Genomic DNA, 25,901 nt, shown 5'->3' with positions numbered 1-25,901 from the left:
GTCTTAGTCGTTTACCTTTAAAAAACGAAAGCCTTAGTTATGTACCAGAAGATGTATTTGTTCTTTTCACTATCATGGATAACTCCAATATAAATGTGAATGATGTTAAAAGAGTAAATAGGTTCTTAGCCAAATACCGCACAACTCCTCATATAACAACAGGTGTTGCACCGTGCGAATTGCTGTGTGGTAGGAAAATTAAAACTCACCTTGACCTACTACATCCAACTGTTCAAAGGTCTGTTTCCCAACATCAACTTACACAAAAATTAAATCATGACGAAACATCCATTGAGAGAGAATTTGGGGTTAATGATAATGTGTATCTGAGAAATTATGGGAGAGGGGAAAAATGGATGCCAGGTCAAATTGTTCAATGTACAGGACCTGTGTCTTATAAAGTAAAAACAAATAATGGACTTATTGTCCGTAGACATGCAGACCAGTTAAAAATAACTTGTGTAGATAATAAGTGTAAATCTATCAATCCCACCAGATCTGACCGGTTCACACCAACTCAGTTTGTTCCACAACCAAGGTCTGTTGATATGAGTGAACCAAGTATTCTAGAGTCAGAAAATGTAAATTCTGGAATTAATTATTTAGATCCTGGACTTCCTGAGCTAGAGAGTCCAGATGGTCAGAATCTTGAGTCACCAAATCAACAGCCACTGAGAAGGTCAAACAGGACAATCAAAGTCCCAGATAAGTTAGACCTTTGATTTTAAAGGTTAAGAGGACTTTGACATCATTGTTTTGTATTTTAATTATGTTGTAGCATATTTTGCATTTGTTTGTAAGGATTTAATCTACCAAATGATTCAAATCATATAATGTTCATGTTACAATATATTTAGTGATTTGTTACATTGTTTGACATTTCGGAAGGAATGCATATAATGTTTTGTATTGACTTTTGAAGTGTTATTAATTGAAAGGGGATCATTATTCAATCTTTCTTTTATTATTGTTTGGCAATTCTAATGTTTTAGACTAAAGAAGGAAATAGCAAAGTGATTTTAGGATACTATCATTTATTCTCTTGAAAGCTATGTTATTATTTACTAAGGGTAAAGGGATGTAATATATTGAGCTTTATATTGAGGGGAACTCACTCTTCTTTTATTAGTCTTATAATGTTTGAGTGATGTCCCTTGCATGTTATGTTCCGTTTCCGATTCAGAATAAAACAAGGTTACATAAAAATGGCTTCCTCGTCTGTTGTATTATATGTCTAAGATAACAATCCACTTCACCGAGTGAACGCAAAAAGCAATGTGTATAATAGTGAGGAATATTCTTTGTACTTTATAAATTAACATGCGTATTTTGAGACATCGGAAGAAGCGAAAAATACTACTTCCAGTCAACGGAAATTACTCAAAATTTGAAATCAGGCAGAAAATTAGATCTTTTACTTTTATGTGAATTTTCATTTATCTGTCTGAAATAGTACTCAATTTAAATGATTTCATTAAATGATATCTTTTAGTGAAACAAAACTAGATAAAAATATAAACTCAATTTTCTTTAAAATTATAGACTAGAAACTTTAAATTGATAATAATAAAGTAATATAAATATAAATTTATGAATTACAATATAGGCCTATTTGCTTGCTTTATTTATTCGACTTTTTTAACGTAAACATAGGTACATTGATTCTTTAAAGAGTAACAGGTCGTATTTTCATTTCACAACTTGAGACGCTGTCGTAGTAGCCGGTTGTGTTGAGCCACATCAAGCCTTTGGCGAACACCTTGCTGCCCCAGTTACCGTTCAGCTGGACGTCCATACAGTAAGAGTACCACCAGGCTGCACGGTAGTAGACGGCACAATTTTTGTTCGGGTCGATATCATTTTCAACGTCGTAGGTGCTGAACTTTTGGTTGTTGGATTTCGCCGTGAGAGAATCTCCGGCTGTTCCTGAATATCCACTGAATGAGATCTTGTAGCCTTGGCTTTCAGACAATAAAGTAAAATTAGAATAATAAGCGAAGTAATCTTGTCCTTTGTAAGTCATATCGATCCTAAGCTCCAAACGATACTTTGAGTTTAGACAATAAACATTTTCGTTGCCCAGATAGAAATCACCAACACCATAGTCACCGAATCCGTATTTGTATTCCGTCCAGTTTCTGTAGAAGTCAACTGATCCATTGACGCGACGCTGAAAAATTGTCCAGCCCCCTCCGTCTGTCACAGTGTCACACATGACGACAAGACCAGACGACAGTTGCACCAGAAGTCTCGGAGTCGTTGAGTTCTTCACGTCTGCACATGATCTAAAGATGTCTGGACTTTTGGCAGCAAAGATTGTTCTGTTACCTAGTGCTACGCCTCCTGTAGATTAAAAAAAGTTAGCATTCAAAAATTGAAGCTCCGCCTGTTCTCTGTAATCATATATTATTTTTATCTACCCCAACTCACTATCTTATTGCATTATCACAAAATGCCACCCTTGCCATAGAATAAATAGATTTAGAAATATGCTTTCGCTGTTATTTAAATCTGGTCAGTGTTACGGGTCGTCTGTAGGTTGTGTGTGAATTGAGTTGACCCTAGAATATTGTTAACCCTGGTGTGTTTATGTATTGTTATCCCAAGGTCGAATGCGTTATGAAAGCTGGTGTGAATGATTGTAAGGGTTAGTTGGTAGCGGTTAGGACGTGGGCTACTCTGTAATGTGAAGAATTGTGTCAAAATCTTCTTCTTCTTCTTCTTCGTTCTTAATTTTTAGTGTTGGGAGGGATCGAGCCTTATCTGCCAGAGGGTTTGAACTCGAATTTATCAACCATGAGCTTTACCGACTCGACCATGCTTTCATCAAAATTAAGGATTACGTGTCAACTGGTTACGCGCCATTGAGACCATTGACTCAGATTTCAGCCTGCTTTTCTTTTTGGATTTGCTTCCGTAGTCTTTGTCCAAACAAGAACAAACTACAAGGCAGCAGTTGAACGATTTTGGAGTTGTCTCTCCTAGAAGAGTGGCTGTCCCCAGCTAACGAGCCTCATCTGCCCGAGGGTTCGAACTCGAGACTTTTTGGTTTAGCGGTTTTAGCAACCATGAGCTTTACCGACTCGACCACGCCGACCAAATAAAAGTGTTGAAGATAGCCACGAACCGTTTCCTGAGTTGAACTAAACCTGGGCGCATGAGTCAGTATGCTCACCATTTTTAGAGCTACCCCAAAACCTTGTTTCTCCAACGGTTAAAACTAAAAGTCTTTTTTTAAAAAATGTTGACAGTAAAAATCCACATAGCGCTAAAGAAAACTAAGGCAAAACATAGTGAATTTTCTACTTGAATTACATAATTTATTATATTCGTATTACTATTTGCAGCTCTAATTATTTAAATATTTACGAAATATTTGTCTTTAGATCGAGATTCAGATTACGGATTCTTCCCCGCCCATCTTCCGCCAACAACATAACTTCTGTCTGTTGGTCGTAGAGGCAACTAGAGCTTCGAGCAGCTAGAAACCCAAGTCTTAGTGGATAACTCCAAACAGCTACTTTGCTTTACGTTACAGCTATACATGAAAGCTAGGTTTTTGAACTTTTTAGTGCTTTCGCTTTATGCTTTGCGATGAAGATGCAATTTTACAATCTAAGCCACTTTACGAAACTACAACTACAATAAAAAAATTCTGACCAACATCCTTGCTATCACTAACAAATAGTGCTAAAAATAAAGCTCTCCATATCCAAACAAACCTAGACTAGCGGCCAGGTTACACGAACTCATACTCCCATTTCCTACTGACGTCACAAGCTCTTGTACATTGCAGTACATCATTCCCTTGCTGTAAAGTTTGTTGGAGTTAGCAGGTTGTGACGTGTTGACGGCGGCTATCGGTAGAAGGCAGGAGCCTATATGAGCATAAAACATGAATTAAAACAATTCTTTCGAAGACACTACTATAAAGAATTCCGGCAGTCATCAGCAGCATGTAACCTAAACACTCCAATGAAACCTTTCTACATTTTACAAAGCTCTGAAAAAAAAGTATTCGTTTGATTAAAATCTAAAAGAAATCATTTCAGAAAAAAAAACAGAACCACACTATTTAGAAATGTCCTTAATAAATTTTAAAACTGTGACATTAGAACATTGAATTTTAAACTGACCTAGCGTACATGTTTTGGTTGAGGTCTCGTACATATAGCTGTAACATTCATCTCTCAGCTCAACACATTTGGCAGCACACACAAGGTTACTTTTGGTCTGGTAGGTTTTATTTAGTGGTAGCAGTGTCAGCTCGCTGGCGTTCTTTAGATTAAAGTGTTCGGTTGTTGGATCACAGAGGGCGGCATGCACTGTGGAATGATATTAGAGTGTTCGGTTGTTGGATCACAGAGGGCAGCATGCACTGTGAAAAGATATTAGTGTGTTCGCTTGTGGGATCACAGAGAACATTTACTGTAAACATATTATATTGAAATATTATAATTTAAAACTAGGATTGTGGAATTTAAGAGGGTTTAAAGACCAATATTTGAGTACACCAGAATAAGATAACTAGTCGAAACTATTTCAAATGATTGCGGGGTAATATGTTTTTTTCTGAAGAAAAAATTAGTTAATTAAAAGCATATTTAAAGGCCCTTTTCTGAGTGCGAATAAAATGTGTTATATTTCCAGTAGATACTTTGTCAATGTAACTGTAACAGTATTATAATTTATATCGATACAACCATTAATTTTAAATATTTTATACATTCTTTTCAATTAGATGGATAATAAATTTAACAAGTTTTTAATGAGGTATTATGTATCCAGAAAATTGTAGTATGTCTGTAAAGTATCCGGTTATCTAAAGTTTACCATAACATTAAGTCGTTGTATACCATTGATTGTGAATTAAAATACAATTACCAAGAAATGATGAAATTAGAATGAGTAAATTATCCATAATGAAGACACACTGAACAGTTTACATCTTAGTAATGAAATGAACTGCCATTAATAGTTGTTTAAAATCGAACTCTATCTTTTTCAGTTAACTGTTATTTTTACTGTATCTAACTGCATGAAAAATACATTTTTTAATTATTTAGAAGAGAATGTTCGATTAATTTTTCATGCTCTATTGGTCGCCCTAACTCATTATAAAGTTTTCTATCGATTTCCTAGATGGAAACAATGAGAAATGTCATAGAAAGAAATGTGGCGTTTTTATGTCTATAAAACAGGCCTTCAACACAGTGGAAGTAATTGGATTGTTAATTGATCTAGGCACTTTAATAAGTTGGAAACAACTTTAAAGTTTTAAAGTTTTTCTTTTTACGACGTCGTATTTGAAGGCGGGGGAGGGGCAGAATGGGAAGTCTATCAAGTCATGGCTTAACGGCTAGGCCATGAATTGATATAGGCTACTCAACACTCTAAGCAGAATCCTGTATGAAATGGGTCTCTATTTCTATTATATATTTTATATATATATAATATATTATATATATATATATATATATATATATATATATATATATATATTATATATATATATATATATATATATATATATATATATATATATATATATATATATATATATATATATATATATATTCCAAAACTATGTTCATTGCTTACCTGTACCGTTGAATTCAGTACGTATCCATTGCTCCTTCAAAAGTTGCAATAAATTTATAACTTTATAACATGCATTCAGTTAACTAATGCTCATTAATCCTTTCTACAATAAATTCTATACATAATTAAATCAACCAGAAAAGAAACCAGTCCTAAATCTTTTTACGACGTCGTATTTGAAGGCGGGGGAGGGGCAGAATGGGAAGTCTATCAAGTCATGGCTTAACGGCTAGGCCATGAATTGATATAGGCTACTCAACACTCTAAGCAGAATCCTGTATGAAATGGGTCTCTATTTCTATTATATATTTTATATATATATAATATATTATATATATATATATATATATATATATATATATATATATATATATATATATATATATATATATATATATATATATATATATATATATATATATATATATATATATATATATATATATTCCAAAACTATGTTCATTGCTTACCTGTACCGTTGAATTCAGTACGTATCCATTGCTCCTTCAAAAGTTGCAATAAATTTATAACTTTATAACATGCATTCAGTTAACTAATGCTCATTAATCCTTTCTACAATAAATTCTATGCATAATTAAATCAACCAGAAAAGAAACCAGTCCTAAATCGATATAAAAGACTGTTTTATTAATTTTTCAGTGGAAGTAAAAAGGAAATAAGATTTATTCTGTAGTTCTTCGTATAAAAGACCTTCGAATATCTATTTTGTATAACATATTTACTATTTCAAGATTTATTAAAACACAATAAGAAATGGAATCTAAATTAAATTTTACAACTTAATTTACATGGGGATAGAAAAAAAAAACATTGCAAAGTTGTGTGTGTAAAGGAGGAAGGGGGTAATATTCAACGTAATATTATGAATAAAATCTTAACGCTTCTGTAAATTGGTATGCTCATTTGGAATGTATTAAAAATTTGAATAATAGTCCTTTAAATGTCGAACTATTTCTAACGATCAGAATTCTCACTTGATGAAATCCTTTAAGAAACAATGGAAGCGATGTGTTATTTTAAACCAGAGAAGCGTGACGTTCAGAACTCTGTTCTAATACTTTATCGAGTGATTCTAGTGTTAGATTTCGCTTCGTCGCTCCCTCGGTTCAACGGGAAAGGCTGCTTTGTCAAACGAAATTAAAGAACGAAGCATAACTAGCATAAAATGACAACTAGCTGGCTAAACCTGATATATCGTACTCAGTCTAAGAACTGTGCCAACATCAAATTTGAAGACGCAGTGCTTACTCTTCGAAATGGAATTTATATAGGAAACATACTTTTACCAGTGTCCGAACCTCCGGAAAATGTTGTCCCTCTCCCCCTCCCTCCCCCTCCCCCGGGAGAAAAAAAAGTCTGGAAGAAACACTGCACTGCCTCCGACTTTCTTAATAGAAATTTAAATAGAAGGGTATTATAATATATTTAAAGACAATAATTAATTTTCTTCCTTTTAATGCATTATTACATAAAAGCTTGTTATTAAAACATTTTTTATAAAAAATAAATTCAGTACTTTAAAATTTTATTTATGACTAAAAATATTGCGCACCAAACGGGCGGAAAGAATAGTATAAGCATGCCTACTAATTTCAGAAAATTTTGATTCATTCATAAAACATTAATTAGTTATCCAATTAAGTAAAATTGAATACCAGATTGCATTGTCTTCAAGTCTTGCAAACTCTGAAACGAATCTGTCAGTTAGAAGTGCCCGAAATTTTGCTCGCTCGTATCGATCTATGACGACTGATAGACAGACTGAAGACAGAGGAAGCAAGTTAAAAAAATACTTGTAAAAAAATTGTAAAAAAGAGCGTTATATGGCAAGATTAAAGACGTAATTTAGGAAGAAAAGTTAAAAAGTTATAACCTTAATTTAAAAAAAAAATTTATAAAAAAAATCATTTTGTTCTTGAAGTATTCATTTTCTTTAAGGAATTACTAAACGCAGTCAGGTAGGAAAGATCTCTATACAAATTGGTATTGATTTTTAAGAAAAAAAAAGAAACAATATTAAAAGCAAAATGATATTTGAAGTCTTTGGTAATAGTTTTTTAAAAGAAAAGAGCTTGAGATATTGTTTAATAAATCCCCCTTTTTTTTTGCACTTACTTTAATTAAGCACCGTTGCCATTTTGGGAATAAAGATTTCGTATAACTACATCAATGGGTACAGTTTCTTGCAATGTCATTGTAATAGATTGAGATAATTGTGAGGTCAAGGGAACTCACTCTTCTGTATTAGTATTATATTTATATTGTTATCTTGAGTGATGTCCCTTGTGCATTGTACTTCCTTCCGTCTTCCTCTCTCTGTGGTATCAACATGTAGTTAGACCCAATAAACGTTATATACAACCACATGCTTCTATCGTCAATCTATTATATCTGGCGACGAGGATAAAAATCTACTAGAAAGAGCACCTACTTACGCAAAAAAGAGGTTTGCTAGAGCTTATTAGCTAAGTATTTCTAGAATAATGGCGCTGTATGGCCAAATAAAAGAATTTGATTCAAATGATGAAATCATTCAAGATTACCTAGATAGGTTAAGCTTTTACCTTGAAGCAAACGACGTGACGATAGAAGCCAAAAAGAGAGCTGTTTTGTTAACAGTCATAGGGCCTCAACAATTTAGGCTACTAAAAGACTTATGCGCACCAGCTAGTCTAACTACCAAGAGCTTTAACGAGCTGAGCAAATTGCTAACAGACCACCATGCGCCTACCCCATCAAAGTTTCTATGTCGAGCTAGATTTGACAGTAGGACTCGTCAGCCAAACGAGTCAATATCAGAATATGTTGCTGCTTTACGTCATTTAAGTGAATTTTGTGAATTCGGCGATACGCTGTCTGACAGACTATGTGAAAAGTTTGTGACAGGTGTAAACAGCCCTGATATTCAAAGAAAGTTGCTGCTCGAGTCAGATCTAAAATTGGAAAAAGCAATACAACTCGCAACTTCATTCCAGCAGTCATCCGATGCGGCGAGATCTCTAGCACCTTCAGAGATCCATACAGTAAACAGCAGGTTAGTCAACAAACACCAACCCCATCAGAGCATTTCAACTTATGCTAAACAGCCTGCACGTTCAAAGCCTAGATCTAAATCTAGTAATAATTATCAAAAATGTCATCGATGCAAAGGTCCCCATGCATCTCATCGATGCAAGTTCAAGTTAGCAACTTGTTATAAGTGCGGTAAGCAAGGTCACATTGCCAAGGCCTGCTTTGCAAAGTCTTCGTCTGTTGCTAAATCTAGCCAGTCAAGACAGTACCGCAACCAAAGGCAGCACTATGTTAACTCTCACCAAGACTACCTAACCCAACCAATGAACCACTCTACCTGTGAAAATACTCAAACTGATTCGCAGCCGGATTTCAACCTGTTCTCTGTGAAATCAATAAGTCATGCTCCCATCAATGTACCAGTTTATATCAACGGTAAGAGCATCAGCTTCCAACTTGACACTGGAGCATCTCTAACAGTCATAACAAAGAAAGATTTTGACGCTGTCACAGGAGGATCAGTGCCTCTACAATCATGTCACAAGTGTCTAACAACATACACTGGTGACAATGTTCCGGTAATAGGAGAGTGTATGGTTCATGTAAGTTATAATGGTCAAAGTGTTAAACTTCCTCTTCTTGTGGTTGAAGGAAATGGACCACCATTACTAGGTAGGAACTGGTTAAGTGATCTTAAGTTAAATTGGGAGAGTATTTGTTCATTGAAGAATATAAAAGAATCTAGTCTTACTTCACTAGATAAAGTTATATCTGAAAATAAATGTGTTTTTGGTAATCCAGGATTACTAAATGATAGAACAGTGAAGTTAAGCATTAAAGATACAAATCCAAGATACTGCAAAGCTAGAGTTCCACCTTATGCAATGAGGAATAAAATTGAAAATGAGCTAAGTAGATTGGAATCTAATGGCATCATAAAGAAGGTAGACTATTCCGATTGGGCGTCGCCCATTGTGCCAGTGTTAAAGAAGGATGGTTCTATAAGAATTTGTGGAGATTATAAAACTACACTGAATAAGCAAATAGAGCTAAATAGGTACCCTATACCTAACATTGAGGAAATCTCTTTGAATTTGGCAGGAGGAGACAAATTCACTGAATTAGACTTTAGTCATGCTTACACTCAACTAGAACTGCATCCAGATTCAAAAGTCTATACGACAATAAACACACATAAAGGACTCTACCAATATGAAAGACTATGTTTTGGCATATCATCTAGCCCTGGAATTTTCCAAGCTGTCATGGACAGTATTTTTAAGGATATTCCAAATGTTTGTGTGTACTTTGACAATGTGTACATAACTGGTAAGAATGACACTGAACATCTTAAAACACTTGATAAAGTCTTGAAAATTGTTGGTGAAAAAGGTTTAAAGATAAACAAAGATAAATGTCAATTCATGCTGGCAGAAATTAGTTTTCTTGGTTATATATTAAGCAAGCAAGGTATCAGACCTCAACCTGAGAAAACAAAAGCCATTAAAGAAGCACCCAAACCTGAAAATACCCAACAACTAAGAGCTTTTTTGGGCTTGATAAATTACTATGCAAAGTTCATAGGGAATCTGTCTGGTAAACTATCACCACTGTACAAGCTGCTACAGAAAAATGCAACTTGGCACTGGGGTAAACAACAAGAAGCTGCTTTTAATACAGCAAAAGAGGCTTTGTCTTCTGACACCTTACTAACTCACTATGACCCAGGGAAAAGACTTATATTAACATGTGATGCTTCACCAGATGGTGTAGGAGCAGTCTTGTCCCACATGGATGAGAAGGGTGACAGACCCATTGCTTTTGCCAGTAGATCTTTGAACCAGGCTGAGAAAAATTATTCTCAGTTAGATAGGGAAGGCTTAGGCATCATTTTTGGTGTTAAGAAATTTCATAAGTTTCTGTTTGGTAGGAAGTTCACCATCTTTACAGATCATAAACCATTGCTAGGTTTATTTGGAGAAAACAAAACCCTACCTGAGCATGCCTCACCAAGAATTCAAAGATGGGCTATCACACTAACTGCATACAATTATGAATTGAAATACAAACCTGGATCTGAGAATAGTGCAGATAGTCTGAGTAGATTACCTTTAAAAAACCAAAGCCTGAGCTATGTACCAGAAGATGTATTTGTTCTCTTCACTATCATGGATAACTCCAATATAAATGTGAATGATATTAAAAGAGAAACACAAAAAGATGAGTGCTTAATAAAAGTATATGAGTACTGTAAAAATGGTTGGCCTGAAGAGTCAGTGAATGAGGACTTAAAGCCATATAAAATAAGAAAAACAGAGTTAAGTCTAGAAGATGGATGTATACTATGGGGGTCAAGAGTAATTATCCCCAAAATGTTACAAAAAGAAGTTTTAAGAACTTTACATGATACTCATCTTGGTTCTTCCAAAATGAAGAGTCTAGCAAGATCATGGTTCTGGTGGCCACATATGGATGCTGATATTGAAAAATATGTAAAACTTTGTTCAAGCTGTGCACAACATTCAAATCAACCAGCTACAGCACCTTTGCAAAACTGGGACTGGCCAGTCGAACCATGGAAACGTATACATATAGATTTCGCAGGACCTTTCATGAACAAAATGTTCTTAATTGTTATTGATTCACATTCTAAATGGTTAGAAGTTAAAATCATGAACACAATCACTGCAAATGATACCATTATAGAACTGAAGGAAATATTTTCAACTCATGGATTACCAGATCAAATTGTTTCAGATAATGGGCCTAGTTTCACAGCTCATGAGTTTAAACTGTTTTGTGTGGCAAATGGTATTGAGCATATAACCACATCCCCCTATCATCCTGCTGGGAATGGTTTGGCTGAAAGAGCGGTAGGCATATTCAAAACCGCTATGGTAAAAATGAATACCGGTAACAAGTTTTCTCTTAGAGAAAGAGTAAACAGGTTCTTAACCAAATACCGCACAACTCCTCATATAACAACAGGTGTTGCACCATGTGAATTGCTATGTGGTAGGAAAATTAAAACTCATCTTGACCTACTACATCCAACTGTTCAAAGGTCTGTTTCCCAACATCAACATACACAAAAAGTAAATCATGACAAATCATCCATTGAAAGAGAATTTGGTGTTAATGAGAATGTGTATCTAAGAAATTATGGGAGAAAGGAAAAATGGATACCAGGTCAAATTGTTCAATGTACAGGACTTGTGTCTTATAAAGTAAAAACAAATGATGGACTTATTGTCCGTAGACATGCAGACCAGTTAAAAATAACTTGTGCAGATAATAAGTGTGAATCTGTCAATCCCACCAAATCTGATCAGTTCACACCAACTCAGTTTGTTCCACAACCAAGTTCTGTTGATATGAGTGAACCAAGTTGTCTAGAGTCAGAAAATGTAAATTCTGGAGTTAATGATTTAAATCCTAGACCTCCTGAGATAGAGAATCCAGATGGTCAGAATCTTGAGTCACCAAATCAAAAGCCACTGAGAAGGACAAGCAGGACAATCAAAGTCCCAAATAAGTTAGACCTATGATTTTAAAGGTCAAAAGGACTTTGACATCATTGTTTTGTATCTTGATTATGTTGTAGCATATTGTGCATTGTTTGTAAGGATGTAATCTACCATAGTGTTCATGTTACAATATAATTGGTGATTTTAGGATACTATCAATTGTTCTATTGAGAGATGTGTTATTGTGTTCTAAGGGTAAAGGGATGTAATAGATTGAGATAATTGTGAGGTCAAGGGAACTCACTCTTCTGTATTAGTATTATATTTATATTGTTATCTTGAGTGATGTCCCTTGTGCATTGTACTTCCTTCCGTCTTCCTCTCTCTGTGGTATCAACATGTAGTTAGACCCAATAAACGTTATATACAACCACATGCTTCTATCGTCAATCTATTATAGTCATCATTTCAATTACACAACAAATTTGGCACAAAATTTTAGGCGAATATTTTTTAATATGATGAGAATTTTTTTTTTAAATCTGCTGAAATGTGTGAGATTTAAAGTCACAAGGCAGGGCCCAAGGTTCGGGAAGGGGTGGGAGGTGGGGGCAGAGGCGTAGCGACCCTTCCCGGCGCCCGGGGACATACTCCCAATTTGGCGCCCCCTCCAGAGCAAATTTTCGATTTGCACCCCCCCCCCCCCTCGAACTTTTTATTTGCACCCCCCCCCCCTCAAACTTTCGATTTGCACCCCCCCCCTCGAACTTTTCATTTGCACCCCCCCTCAAACTTTCAATTTGGCGCCCCCCCCCTAAGGTCGGCGCCCGGGGACATATGTCCACCCCCCGCCCCCCCCCCTCGCTACGCTACTGGGTGGGGGTGACAACAATGGACTTTGAATGTCACCTAATCGCCTGCTGTTTACGTACACATTATTTATATAAAGACGTTGGTGTCAGGGCTTCTTTTAGACATTTTTCTTCGAGGGCAGGGGGGGGGGGGGGCATTTAATTATTATTTTTTTTTGGGAGGGGGGGTGCGGACAGTGATATAAGTATAGGAGTATAGTACTGTATAGGCCTTTATTTTCTATATAAATTCCATTTCGTTCGGGAGGGGGGTAGAATTTCTTCGGGTGGGGGGATGGGGAGGGTAGCCCATCTCGAAGAGATGCCTGAAAGAAACTCTGGGAGGCGTAAGGTAGGGGGTGTTTAAACCATGAAAAACTGTATCTGGTGTCTCCCCCCCCCCCCTCAGTCCCCCCGACAAGAGTTTCTTTTAGTCATCTCTATGGGGGTGGAGGGGGGGAGCAGTTCAAACAAACAAGCTAACGAATGTTTTTTCAAATGACTGAATGTATTGCTAATTACTTGCTTTATTTTAGAAATACAGGAAGTTCACACGTTTTAATGACGTGTCTCCAGCTTTGATGATAGCACACTACACGTCTGATGTGTTTCCGGTGGAGCAGACGTGTATTGTGTTGAATTTCTCCGCGTACTAACTCCTCAAGAAGGTAAGCAATAAAAGATGCGTTTTAAAATTAACAGGAAAGCGACTAGCGTATCCAACTCTTTGAGCGTGTAGTTCTTTAAGTGTGTTTCAATTCACACACACACAATAAACTATTTAAAAAAAAAACACCTCCAAATGGATGTTTTACAGTAAAAAAAAAGCATAGAAAAAAAATAGTTGCTTTTTAAGAACATTGGATACACTTTCGGGTCTTGTCCAAATAAGCCCCGCCACTAATGCAAAAAATGCACGGGCGAAAAGTTAAACACCGGCACTTGACCTATATCTGATGTCTAGACATTTGTATATATACGCCATTAAAACAACCTTAAGGGTTAGGGTGTGGGCCAGTGCTAGGGTTGGGATTAGGCTTACATGCAGAGGCGTAGCGACCCTTCCCGGCGCCCGGAGACAAACTTTCGATTTGCACCCCCCGCCCCCTCATTCTTTTGATTTCCACCCCGTCAAACTTTCGATTACTTTTTCCAACCCATTTTGGCGCCCCCTAAGGTCGGCGCCCGGGGACATATGTCCCCCCCCCCCCCATTGCCCTCCATCACTACGCCTCTGCTTACATGTACCAAAGTACAGAACTTTTCATGCAAATTATTAATAACATGACCCAATTTCACCTTCTTCAATAAAATCTAAAAGTACAAGTTTTATATAGAATTCTACTTGATAATTTTGTTTGGGTGGCGGGGGTTAACTTTTTGGCAGGGCTTTTCTGGAGAAGATCCAAACTCTCTGCTATTTAGAAAGGTTGGATAAATGAGTTGATAAACTAATTGAGACACGCATCAAACATTGGATTACCACTCTCGCCTTATTTCAACTCTCCATTTTCTCGCAGTTATTTCAGCTAATGACCAGTGGTCATCTGACTTCCGACCCCTCGGAAAGATCCACGAGAGAAAGAGTACTGATCACGTGATACACAGAGATCAGCCTGCACACAAAGGGGGAAGAAACCCTTAACCCTTTCCAATGTGGCGGTTTCCCTGTGGAGTTACCCTACTTTATTGGGGACGCTCGAATACATCGTTAAGACCTTTGATGTTCAAAATTGCAGGCATTGTTTGTGAAAAATTTAATCTGCTATACTATGTTATATATCACTATATGCATTAATCATTATTGGGCTTTTTAGTGTAATTTATATACATGTATCCAATGTATTCATGTTGGGTATTGCTGGTATTTTTTTTTATTACTGCATAAAATATAGACCTAACATATTGGTAAACTTTGGTATAATTTCTACTTGATATCTTTAATTTTTTTATCCTTTCTTCTTAATATTAGTAAACTTTGGTATGCTTTCTACTTGATCTGAAAAACTTTGGTATGCTTTCTACTTAATACATACATGTAAAGCTTGGTCAGCTTTCTACTTGATTATGTTAACTTTGGCTGTTAACCACATACTTCTGGCACAGTAATAAAAACAAACTACACCAGCCCGAAGGTGTAATCAATCCCACGCCCCACCCTGACATACATAATGTGCCATTTTTTTCTGGTCATTCCTTTTATCCAAGATTCCTTGTCCAATAAACTTTCAGAAAATGTATACATGTAAGGGTCTCTGATTTCTTTCAATACACAATTCTGACATTTAAATCAAGCATAAGAAAAACTGTTAAAATGGGCCAACACCACAGAACAGAGTTGCACTTGACAGTTTGTGGGTTAATAAACAATTAACAATTTGAACACAAACTTAAACTTTATACTAATAAAATTTTAATAAAATATTTCAGAAACCAACACTACATCATACAAAATAACCTTCACTCAACCAAGACAGCACAAAGTAATCACCACGAGACATCAACAGAGAAAATGATCATCACAAAACATAATTATCCTTCGCCTTGATTGTGGCTATCCGTTTGGCTTCCTCCACCCTGGCCTTCTCGTCAATGAACTTTTTCCCCCGGCATCTCCTGCCTGTGACAGGGTCAACTGTGAAGCCGAGAGGAAAGACAACTTCCACGATCTTGTGTCCGACATCCACTGACATGCGTTCTTCCAGCTGGTGGGGGGATTCAAAGGGTGACAGTTATACTTGATGAAAAACATTTAAATTGTGACAAATATACTTGATGAAAAACATTTAAATTGTGACAAATATACTTGATAAAAAAACATTTAAATTGTGATTAATATACTTGATAAAAAACAACATGATATTCAAATAGTGACAAATATACTTGCTGAGGAACAAAAAAATATGCGAAAAAAGATAATTCACAACAAATAATACATACTTGATAAAACAATATAACTTCAAAATAAAATATTCAAATGGTGACAAATATAGGCGCTACTTGTTAAAAATCAATTTAAAAAATACAATCTGCTAAACTTGCACATTTAAAAAAAAAATTATGTCCATTATAGGAGCAGCTTAAATAAAAGTTCATTATTATTAAAATATATTGGACTAACAAACAACAGAAACTTGTACTTAAAACTTACTGCTATTAACTTACTACATGTAACTTACTAATTCATAAAAAACAGTGATATGATTTTAAAAATCAATTATATATGAACGTATGAGATACACATGTACATTTCAAACTGGACATACTACCATAAGGCGATGATAAGCACGATTAAAACAATACAAATATTCAAATATTGACTTATAAAACTGGTTTTTACCTTCTCAAATCGAACAATATCACCTGATTTGACTTTGTCTTCACCTTCTAAGACTTTGAAGTCTCTTGGCTCAGGAAAAAACTAATCAAAGAAATTTCTTATTAAAAAACCGAAGAAAAAAAATATTTTCATAATAATATTAAAAATAGTAAATAACTTGCTCCAGTGAATAATAAATAAAAGCATCTATATTATATTCTCTTACCATGTTCAAGCGAACATCAAAGACTTGTTCAATCACCCGTACATTCACAATTCTAGGCTTCAGTGCTTCACGGTGAAGGACATGCCCAAGCATCATTATACGAGACGCCATTCTGTGAGTGAAAGATTTAGACGAGTTGTTGCTTTTCAGCGTGGAGAATGGAAATATAAATGACTGACAAATCTAAAAACAATCAAAACAAATTGCTATGTTATTTAACTTACTTAATATTTATTATTTTAATGCTTAATATTAATTAGAATCAACATATTGTTTTTGTAAATAAATAAAATCTCATACTGTTAACCTATCATGACCTAGTCATGTCGTCTGAGAAAGAAATTTTATAAAATCGTGAATTTAATTAAAATTAGAATTTAGAAGAGCCGGATAGGACCTATAGAATGCGCTAGATCTAATCATCTTCACATTTGTTAATTATTCAGTTATAGGCTAATATTTGACACAAATATTAGTTAGTAGGGTCTACGACAAATTCCCGAAAGACACTTGCCCGAATGCCGTTTGCCCGAAGGCCAAATTCCCGAATGCACACTTGCCCGAATGCGACAAATGCCCGAATGGACACTTGCCCGAATGCGACAAACGCCCGAATGGACACTTGCCCGAATGCGACAAATGCCCGAATGGACACTTGCCCGAATGCGACAAATGCCCGAATGGACACTTGCCCGAATGCGACAAATGCCCGAATGCCACTTGCCCGAAGGCCGTTTGCCCGAAAAATATTAATATTAGATAATAAATAATATTTCCAAACAGACATTTATTAATCAATTTAAGTTTGAAATTTTGATTATAAACACAATTCTAAGCATAAAACAAAGTTTTTTGTATTTTTAAATTCAGCTTTTATTTATTTTTTTCAAAACTGAGAAAGTGCAGTAAGAAAAACTTTATTCTTTAATTAATATAAGGGGATGTTGGCGGCGGTGTCTTTACATTCTTTTGATGTAAGTTTTGAACACCTTGTTTAGCCGACGTGTTGCGGTGGTGATATAGCTTTTATGACACGGCGTAGGCGGCGCGGGTCTCGCAACATTGAACAGAGGCGCGTTTGTTTGTTTGTTTATCTTGTTATGCTTAACTTGTGTGGTGATCATGTAACAAAAGAATGAGGTGAGGTCTAGGTTTAAAAACTAAACGTAGTCAAATATGTTTGATCTCCATTTATTGCACCTTGTTAAGACAATGCGTAGAACCGATTAATTAATAAAGAAAGCGAAACTCATTTTAAAAACCGGAGATGAATGAAAATTGTATTTTTGCCTAATTTCATATATGGAAGAGAAAGTATGTTTCTACACTTTTTAAATATCAAATACTAATTAATTTAAAATGTCTGCGTGGTAATATATAATATTTTTTTTTCACTTTCTTTTTGCGTAGATGTGTTTGTTTACCAACATTTTAAATTTAAATTGATTATTAATGATTATTTAGTAATATATAATGTTAACATTTTTCGGGCAAACGGCCTTCGGGCAAGTGGCATTCGGGCATTTGTCGCATTCGGGCAAGTGTCCATTCGGGCATTTGTCCCATTCGGGCAAGTGTCCATTCGGGCATTTGTCGCATTCGGGCAAGTGTCCATTCGGGCATTTGTCGCATTCGGGCAAGTGTCCATTCGGGCGTTTGTCGCATTCGGGCAAGTGTCCATTCGGGCATTTGTCGCATTCGGGCAAGTGTCCATTCGGGAATTTGGCCTTCGGGCAAACGGCATTCGGGCAAGTGTCTTTCGGGAAAACGTCCGGCTCCCTAGTTAGTATAGGATAGGCCTAATTAAAGATTCAACAATGATAATGAGGCAACTTTTTTGCACATTACTAGCCTCTGCCGATTTTATTTACTCACTTAAAATGATAGATTACCATAAAATTGAAAAATGTAAAAAAAAAAAATGCAAGTAAGTAGATTCTAGACTAGATCTAGCTAGGCCGAGTGAATTTAGTAATCTATCGTTTTAGGTACGTAAAATCGCCGCGGCTAGTAATGTACAAAAAAGTTAACTCATAGTCAAGGCTTTAATAGAAGTATATTGTGATATATTTGTGTCAAATATTATAGATAAATGAATAATAAACCTAAATCAATGGCTAAATATATCAATATAGGCAAGAAATTATCTTTAAACAGCAGTGTTTGCGAGCAGGATTTGCTATATGAAAAGCGGCCATCTGTAAGTTAGAGTGGCTTCCCCTGAATCTTGCGCTATAAGTTAACTATAAAAAAAATAAAGATGGCTGCTCTAGTAAATGAGCATGGTTGCATCTGTTGGAAACATCACTAGTCTTAGTCTTCATTTATTTATTACTGAAAAGTTTGAATTCAATTGTTTAAAAACAGGTAGGGCCTATGTATATAAAGTAACATACAAGGGAACATTTTTGTATTTTTCAAAACATAAATCTTCCTCAAAATGTGAAATAAATATTATAATTTTAGGAGTCACCTGTTTTTCACATTACTAGTCGCGGGGGATTTTACGTACCTAAAACGATAGAATGATAGATTACCGTGAATTTGAAAGCAAGGTCGAAATAAAAATTATTTTTCAGTGCGCAAAATTTAAAAAGAATGTTAAATAATAGGCCTAATACCTGATGAATATTCGTATGATCTGATATTATGAACGTTGCATAACAGATGTTCTAATTATTACTTCTGTTTATTTAGAAGAAATACGTTATATGCAATTTACAAAGTAACAAAGTCAATTTCTGTTTTAAGTTTAGGCTACCATCTATTCTAGAAACGAAAGCGGAAACTGTATAATTCATTTAGGAGTGGTTTCCCTTGCAGACCTAAAAAAAAATATTTTTGATGTTAAGCCAAATGCAGTTTACTTAAATTTACTAGTTTAATTTAGTAGATCCACATTGCACGATTTTTTAGAAAAAAATATTAAACCTTAGTTTTAAAAATAACGATAATTAGTGACATCGTTTAGTTGGGCGTCATCAGAGGCGTGAATACGACTTAAATATGAGTTAAATGGCACTATTTCTAGATCTAAATTAAATTGGGCCTATTCACTAAACAGCTTTCTTCGAGTTATAAATAATAATAATAAAGAGTTAGATCTACTAATTACAATTCTATAGTAGTAACCGCATAAGCTTATTAAGCTGCTTACAGAATAATTTTTTTAAGTTTATAAGTTTCCCTTTTGTTTTTTAATATTCTCACTCATTTGCAGTTTTCTTACCAAGGGAAACTACTCAATTAATATTTAAGCAAAACTACATGGCATAGTCATATCCCCTTACAAAAGTGTGTACCTATGGTCATTTATATTTGATACATATATATGCTATGGTTGTATGCTATAACTTTATATAATCTTAATACTTATGCTTAATTAAAAGTAGGGTCTATTCAAATATCCTCTATAACTCATAACTGTCTAAAACAAGAGATATGAACCCATTTTTGATCTGTTACCGTGCAAACTTTAACATACTACTAAAGCTGTTTTAGGTCTCTTATTCACTGTATACAATGCTTATTTGACAATACAGCACTCCATAATTAGCAGTAACAGAACTAAGAGTGCATTAACGATAAAAAATTGGGACTTTAAGTACAGACATTTTTCCCCAGGGGACAGAGAAGGGAGGCAATAGATGTACCCCCCCCCCCCCCCCCCCCTCCCCCACAGAGTGATGCTTAAAATAACCGACTCTTATACATGGATGGGTCATCATCCAAATTTTATTCAAACCATGTTGACAATCAGAAATTTATTTCTGTCCTTGGTCAGCCGACCAAAGGGAAATTTTCCAAGAACTTCAAACAATTATGTTAGAAGGAATCATCACCATAGCATCAGCTGTAGATATTTGTAAATTCCTTTTCTTCATAGCTGCTGATACTACAGCAGAAAAAATATATCACAATTTTTGACAACCAAATGTTCTCTATTCTTTCTGTGTGAACACGCCATAAACAATTTATTTTCTCTGATAGGCCTACTTGTGATATCCAAATTTAACATTAAAAGAACATAATGCACCACACAATAATTGCTCAAGAGTTTTAATAATATAGCACCATAAACATGCAATTTATGCAAGTTACAAAACACTTTCTGGGTCTAATATTATTTGTTTTGTTGTCTCAATTATAACATTTTAAATTCTTATTTTTCAACCTTAAACAATAAACAAAATAAATTTTTATTTAATAATAAAGCTTCAAATACAAATGGCTTATCAAAAACTAAGCAACTTTAAACACTTGTAAAAAAGATTAAAGGTGTATTAAAAATAACAGAGTTTCTGTATATTTTATAAAAAAAAATATTTTGTATCCAATAAATCAGCCTATTTCCCTTTTCAAATGACAACCAAATTATCAGATCTTCACTTAAAATAATAAATAGTTGTTAATAAATGCAAACAATTTTATTCTTGTATGGCCAACTATACACAATTTCCTGAGTGTTTAAAAAAATGATTAACCAATTTATCATATTTGCTGAAAATTGTTATTACTAAGAATAAAAAAAAGTCATAAAAGAAAACATTATTGAGTGTTAGATGTTTGTTGTAAAAGATGGAACACTTACATTATGAAATTTAACAAAAAGAGCTGCAAAACAAAAAGTACTTAATATCTTCATTTAGTAAATCCAAAAGACGTGTTTGTTTTTTCTTTTGATTTTCCCTAAACTTATCATTTCAACTAGAGTATGTTAATTATTAATTTCATTATAATCTGTTATTGTATACACTTTATTTATTAAATTATTGTGGAAAAACCCAAGAAAAATATACACAGCATTTTTAACAGTCAATAAATCTATGCACACAAAATTATTTATTTTATTAAATTTTATTAACACAATTGCTAATTCACTGTTATTTTATGTTATACATAATGATTGAACTGTTATATTTTATCAGCTGGTTGATTAACTGTTATATTTAATTAGCTGAATGTGTGTATTAATTTCTACACTTGAATTTACTGGGATGATTAATAATTAATAATTATGCTATTCCATAAGCATAATGATAAAACAGTTATACTCTATTGAATATTTCAGCTGAGTGATTGAAGTGTTATATTATATTCTATTAGCTGAACTATTGAATTGTTATATTCTAGTTGAATGATGTTATATTCTATTAGCTAAATGATTAAATGTTATATTCTATTAGCTAAATGATTAAATTGTTATATTCTATTAGCTGAATGATAAAATGGTTATATTCTAGCTGAATGATGTTATATTCTATTAGCTGAATGATTGTCTGGATCAAACTGTGAAACGCTGCTGGAGGGTTGATTTGGTTTCCCCCACACAGCTGATGACAATAAGTTTGTGCCTTGATTGATGGCTTGTGAAAATGTGGACAAAGATTTTGAGATGTAGTTCCTGGAGTTTTCAGCAAATGTGGTCTGGTCTGTGGTTGTGCTGGTTGAGACTGGGATAGCCTCATTCCCCTGTGGCCCTGGCTCAGTCAACTCTTGTGCAAGATTGTTTGGTTCTATAGAAACTGCCAAGCCTTGATTAACATTCTGATTGTGGGCATTCAAATCTGGTAATAAATTATTAGTTTCTGAAGAATTTGGACCAGTTTGATCAGTGGGTACAACCTGAGAAACAGTGTCAGAAGTAGTTGGATTTTTTGTATGATACATGACAGTGCCCTGTGAGTTGGCAGTGTTAAGTGATCCCTTTCTAATTTTGTCAAGGCTCGTTAAAACTGACACAACTCTCATGATGGTCAATGTTTCTTGGCTGCATCTAACGAGGCACTCACTCAAAAACCTGCAGTCCTGCTCGGTAAAATTACGCAGACCATCCAAAAAATCGACCAGCTCCCTGCTGATGTGAAGAAAACTCCCAATAGCTACCAAGGTCTTTGAGTCGCTTAATTCAACAAAATTCGTAAAGTTAAAAGACTCTAGCTCTGAAAGAAGTTGGGCAAAGTTTGAATCACTGGATGGTTTGTTTGACAGAGCCAGGAAATCAAAAAGTGGGGAGTAATGCCTGTCACCAAAGACCATGTTCATCACGTGGGTGACATATCCAACTTGATGTTCAGGTACGATTTGCTGGATTATATGGATAAGATTTTGAGATGTATGTGTGATGTTACCATCAAAAGACTGTGAGATACCCTGCATGTCATGAATGAGCTCACCAAAAATACTTATCCTCTGTGAAAGCTGGGCTGAGCAATGTGTGAATTCTATCAAAGCGTTCCGACAACCAGACTGCCAGATATTTTTCAAGATCCCCGCCACATAATTCAGAATTTTCAACCCAGCTCCTAGCTTCCACATTTTGTTTCCTATTCTTAGAGCCAGATTAAGTTTTGGGTGTAGAGGAGCTGCTAAAACCATGATGGCCCCAAACGATTTTGCTGCAGATCCAACCATTTTCAAAGCACCAAGACTTCGCTTCCATGTCAGTATAATCTGTGCTTGCTGCATGAAGAAATTGATTTTTTTCTGTAGCTGTTTCAGTTTTTCTGCAGTTCCAACTGAGCTCCTGAGGGCATCAGCAGCATATATTGCCTTTGCAACCAGCCTATCAAGCTGGGTTGATTCACAAACTAATGCCATTGTGTTAGACGTTCTTGAATTTCTGTAAAAGAAATTGTAAAGTCATATATTCAAATAAATTGTGATTTATTATAATTTATATTTTTTATTATAAACACCAGAATAAGAATATTTACTGCCTTCAAAAGGGTGGATAAAAATCAGTTAGGTGAGTTGAGTTAGGGCTAAGATTAATAGCATTTGCCATTTAGATCTAATAACTAGATCTAGATAAGATTAGGTCTGATTAGGAATAAAATAAAATTAAAAATTGGGTAGGCCTAAGTGACGTCTAGTCTAGTGTACTAAGTGTAGTTATAAAATGACCAGAAAATGTTATAGTAGTTAGGCCCTATTATTAATTAAGTTATTGTTATTTTTTAATTTAATTTATTAGTTTGATCTGGATTTTCAAGATCTATTCTTCTGAACTATTCTAGTCTAGAATCTAGACCTAAGATCTAAGATTACTAATTTAATAGATCTAGAATCTAGACTAGGTCGTCAAGGAGTGAAATGTAGTAGTGTACCGACTGGCAGACTTGGTAATAAATTATAAGTACTAGACTAGTACTAGATCTAGTAAGTAATTAGATCTAATACTTGATTAACTAGATCTAAATCTGTCTCTATACTATAGTATAGTAACAAATCTACCAGGAGTAGAATAGACACCGATGATAAACAGTTGGATTCACAGAGCTCTGCATTTGTTTTCTTAAATCTAAAAATAACAGTTTGTCACTATACAAAAATAGCTCACAATTGCCAGATCAAAAGGTTAACGATGTGTCAAATATTTGTTTGGTTCATTAGTTTTTATCAATACTTCGTTTTCTCTTTCGATCAACTCAAAACAATTTTCAATGTTTCTGAGCATTGCATGCTAGACATAAAAAAATACTTTTATCCAATACATCCACAGGCCACAGGTTATCAATAAATATACACATATTATAGGCCTACATACTATATATCTTTTCAGTTTCAAGATACACATTTAAATCGCCAATGAGGCCAAATGGCATCAGTAAAGCTATCTAGATTCTAGATCTGAAAATATGTTCAAATCTAAACTAAAACTACAATTATTTAATGACCTCTCTAACTGACTCAGTGTAACATTTCTCATTCAGCTATTATATTCTTTTTTAATCTCATTTTGTATTATAACTATGTAACCTTATTTCTTTATTTTACATTTTAGTGCTATGTTACCGCTATGTAACCCCACTCAGGGAAAAATTATATGGGTCACCTGACAAACTGGAAACCACAGTCCGGTTTGTCCACGAAGTTGGTCTTGTTGTCTGAATCCTCCACCATATTCAAAAATTAAGAACGAAGAAGAAGAAGAAGAGCTATGTGTTATTGATTGTTTTATTTGTTTAAACGGCCAATGTGAAAAAAAAAAGGCCTTCGTGCCTACAATTGTAACCGTTTTTTGAATAAATTTGAATAAATTTGAAAACTATTAATTAGGTACGCGTATCATGAAAGGCATAAAAATAATTAAAATTATGAAAAAGGGGATACGACGTGGATCTTGTCTAACGATTTGGACTCCTGTGACATTGAGTGTGGATCTTATGTTGTGACGTCAAACTGCGATTTAAAAAGAAATGTTTCAAATACGATTTTAACTACATTTCGCTTTTTATTTAAAAATTCTGCTTATTCTTAAAATTGATCACTGTACTGTTTCTAAACATTATACAAAAGGTCAATTATATTTTAGATTTAGCTGTTTTTATATAACGTCACTTTAGGATTTATTTGGGGTGTTGGTGCTGACTTCTTGTGTTTATAGTTTGGAGTTGAAATCGGCAAAACAGTCGTGTTTGGTCATTTTATGAACGACGACTCTCTCTCTCCCCCCCCCCCCCCCTTATTCGTACAACAGCATAATTTAAAACACAGTCAACTAACCAGTGTTTCTTCCAGACTTTTTTCTCCGGGGGGGGGGGGGGGTCACTTGAAATTTTCGGGGGGGGGGGGGGCGGTAGACTTTCTTCGGGGGGGACAATGTTGCACCAAGATGTAGCCAATATTGGTAACCAATGTTTAGCCAATATTGGGCCAATATATGTTAGCTGACTGTTAAAAGTATATATTTTCTATATAAATTATATAAATTTCATTTCGTTTGGGAGGGGGGGGGGGTAAAAAATTTTCGGGGGGCAAAGCCCCCCCCCCCCGAAGAGATGCCTGGAAGAAACTCTGCCACTAACATAAAATGCAATTACAGCATATCATTATCATAACAGTCCTGATTGTAATCTTAATTTCGGCTACGTAGGCGTATTGCAAGCTGATGCCTACTTCATTAATTGACATGACAATTAATGTTCTTTATACATAAGTAAAGTAGAGAGAGCGAAACATAGCATTGGATTTCTTAAGTAAAGGTAGGAAGGTACCTTTAATTGTGCGAACGAATAGATATCTAGGTTGGAAATAGGAATTAAAAACCGGCGAATGACATCGTTTAAAAGCAAAAAGGTAAAGAATAGACGCTAACCTACTTTTATCGAAGTGTAGGCCCTAAAATGTGTGAAAGTTGAAGGTGATTCTTCTGACTTCCATCTCAGTGTAAAAGTAGGCTAAAGACTTTCGCAGTTGATCTAGATCTAGATTCAGGCCTATTTTCAAATTGGATTTAAAAGTTAAAGAAATAAGGTCGAAAAAATAAAGCTAAACTTAAATTCAAATGTCATATAGATCTACTATAGTAATAGATCTACTGTTGCTGAAAGCGATAATTACGTTAATTTTTAAAGTAAAAGTGAAGTAAGCCTAGGCTCAGTTTAACCGAATTAATGACC

The 25,901-nt window shown here is 34.8% G+C and overlaps 3 protein-coding genes across 7 annotated transcripts; all 3 read right to left on the bottom strand.

Moving 5' to 3' along the window:
• Window positions 1–1,666: 1,666 nt before the first annotated feature.
• Window positions 1,667–4,921, bottom strand: LOC131929651 (fibrinogen-like protein A). Its single transcript, XM_059285953.1, has 4 exons — window positions 4,885–4,921; window positions 4,137–4,325; window positions 3,723–3,878; window positions 1,667–2,343 (listed from the first exon to the last, which is right to left on the bottom strand). The coding sequence occupies exons 1-4, from the start codon at window positions 4,919–4,921 to the stop codon at window positions 1,667–1,669; spliced, it is 1,059 nt and encodes a 352-aa protein (XP_059141936.1).
• Window positions 4,922–15,342: 10,421 nt separating this feature from the next.
• LOC131929652 (small ribosomal subunit protein uS17m-like) lies at window positions 15,343–19,285 on the bottom strand. 4 transcript variants are annotated; one of them, XM_059285956.1, is made up of 4 exons: window positions 19,119–19,285; window positions 16,498–16,639; window positions 16,293–16,373; window positions 15,343–15,657 (listed from the first exon to the last, which is right to left on the bottom strand). In XM_059285956.1, the coding sequence occupies exons 2-4, from the start codon at window positions 16,606–16,608 to the stop codon at window positions 15,472–15,474; spliced, it is 378 nt and encodes a 125-aa protein (XP_059141939.1). In that variant the 5' UTR covers window positions 16,609–16,639; window positions 19,119–19,285; the 3' UTR covers window positions 15,343–15,471. The 4 variants fall into 4 exon arrangements, with proteins under 4 accessions (XP_059141939.1, XP_059141937.1, XP_059141940.1 ...); XM_059285954.1 differs by having other exon boundaries at window positions 16,498–16,609; XM_059285957.1 differs by having other exon boundaries at window positions 16,498–16,609; window positions 19,220–19,282.
• Window positions 19,286–20,546: 1,261 nt separating this feature from the next.
• Window positions 20,547–25,682, bottom strand: LOC131929655 (uncharacterized). 2 transcript variants are annotated; one of them, XM_059285961.1, is made up of 2 exons: window positions 25,602–25,682; window positions 20,547–23,119 (listed from the first exon to the last, which is right to left on the bottom strand). In XM_059285961.1, the coding sequence occupies exon 2, from the start codon at window positions 23,095–23,097 to the stop codon at window positions 21,751–21,753; it is 1,347 nt and encodes a 448-aa protein (XP_059141944.1). In that variant the 5' UTR covers window positions 23,098–23,119; window positions 25,602–25,682; the 3' UTR covers window positions 20,547–21,750. The 2 variants fall into 2 exon arrangements, with proteins under 2 accessions (XP_059141944.1, XP_059141943.1); XM_059285960.1 differs by lacking the exon at window positions 25,602–25,682 and adding an exon at window positions 23,734–23,834.
• Window positions 25,683–25,901: the final 219 nt, after the last annotated feature.

Source organism: Physella acuta, unplaced genomic scaffold (genome assembly GCF_028476545.2).
Source record: "Physella acuta isolate Inbredline_101_S28 unplaced genomic scaffold, ASM2847654v3 ptg001660l, whole genome shotgun sequence".
Lineage (NCBI taxonomy): Eukaryota > Metazoa > Mollusca > Gastropoda > Physidae > Physella > Physella acuta.
This window is presented reverse-complemented; position numbering and strand designations above follow the sequence as displayed.

Bases quoted from the DNA above. Each gene is read 5' to 3' on its own strand.
- LOC131929655 (XM_059285961.1), bottom strand. From the start codon at position 23,097: ATGGCATTAGTTTGTGAATCAACCCAGCTTGATAGGCTGGTTGCAAAG.
- LOC131929652 (XM_059285956.1), bottom strand. From the start codon at position 16,608: ATGGCGTCTCGTATAATGATGCTTGGGCATGTCCTTCACCGTGAAGCA. The intron at 16,374-16,497 runs GTAAGAGAATAT...TTCTTTGATTAG, and splicing joins TTGATGTTCGCTTGAACATG to TTTTTTCCTGAGCCAAGAGA. The intron at 15,658-16,292 runs GTAAAAACCAGT...TCCCCCCACCAG, and splicing joins ATATTGTTCGATTTGAGAAG to CTGGAAGAACGCATGTCAGT.
- LOC131929651 (XM_059285953.1), bottom strand. From the start codon at position 4,921: ATGGATAATTTACTCATTCTAATTTCATCATTTCTTG. The intron at 4,326-4,884 runs GTAATTGTATTT...ATCATTCCACAG, and splicing joins TCTAATTTCATCATTTCTTG to TGCATGCCGCCCTCTGTGAT. The intron at 3,879-4,136 runs GTCAGTTTAAAA...ATGCTCATATAG, and splicing joins AACCAAAACATGTACGCTAG to GCTCCTGCCTTCTACCGATA.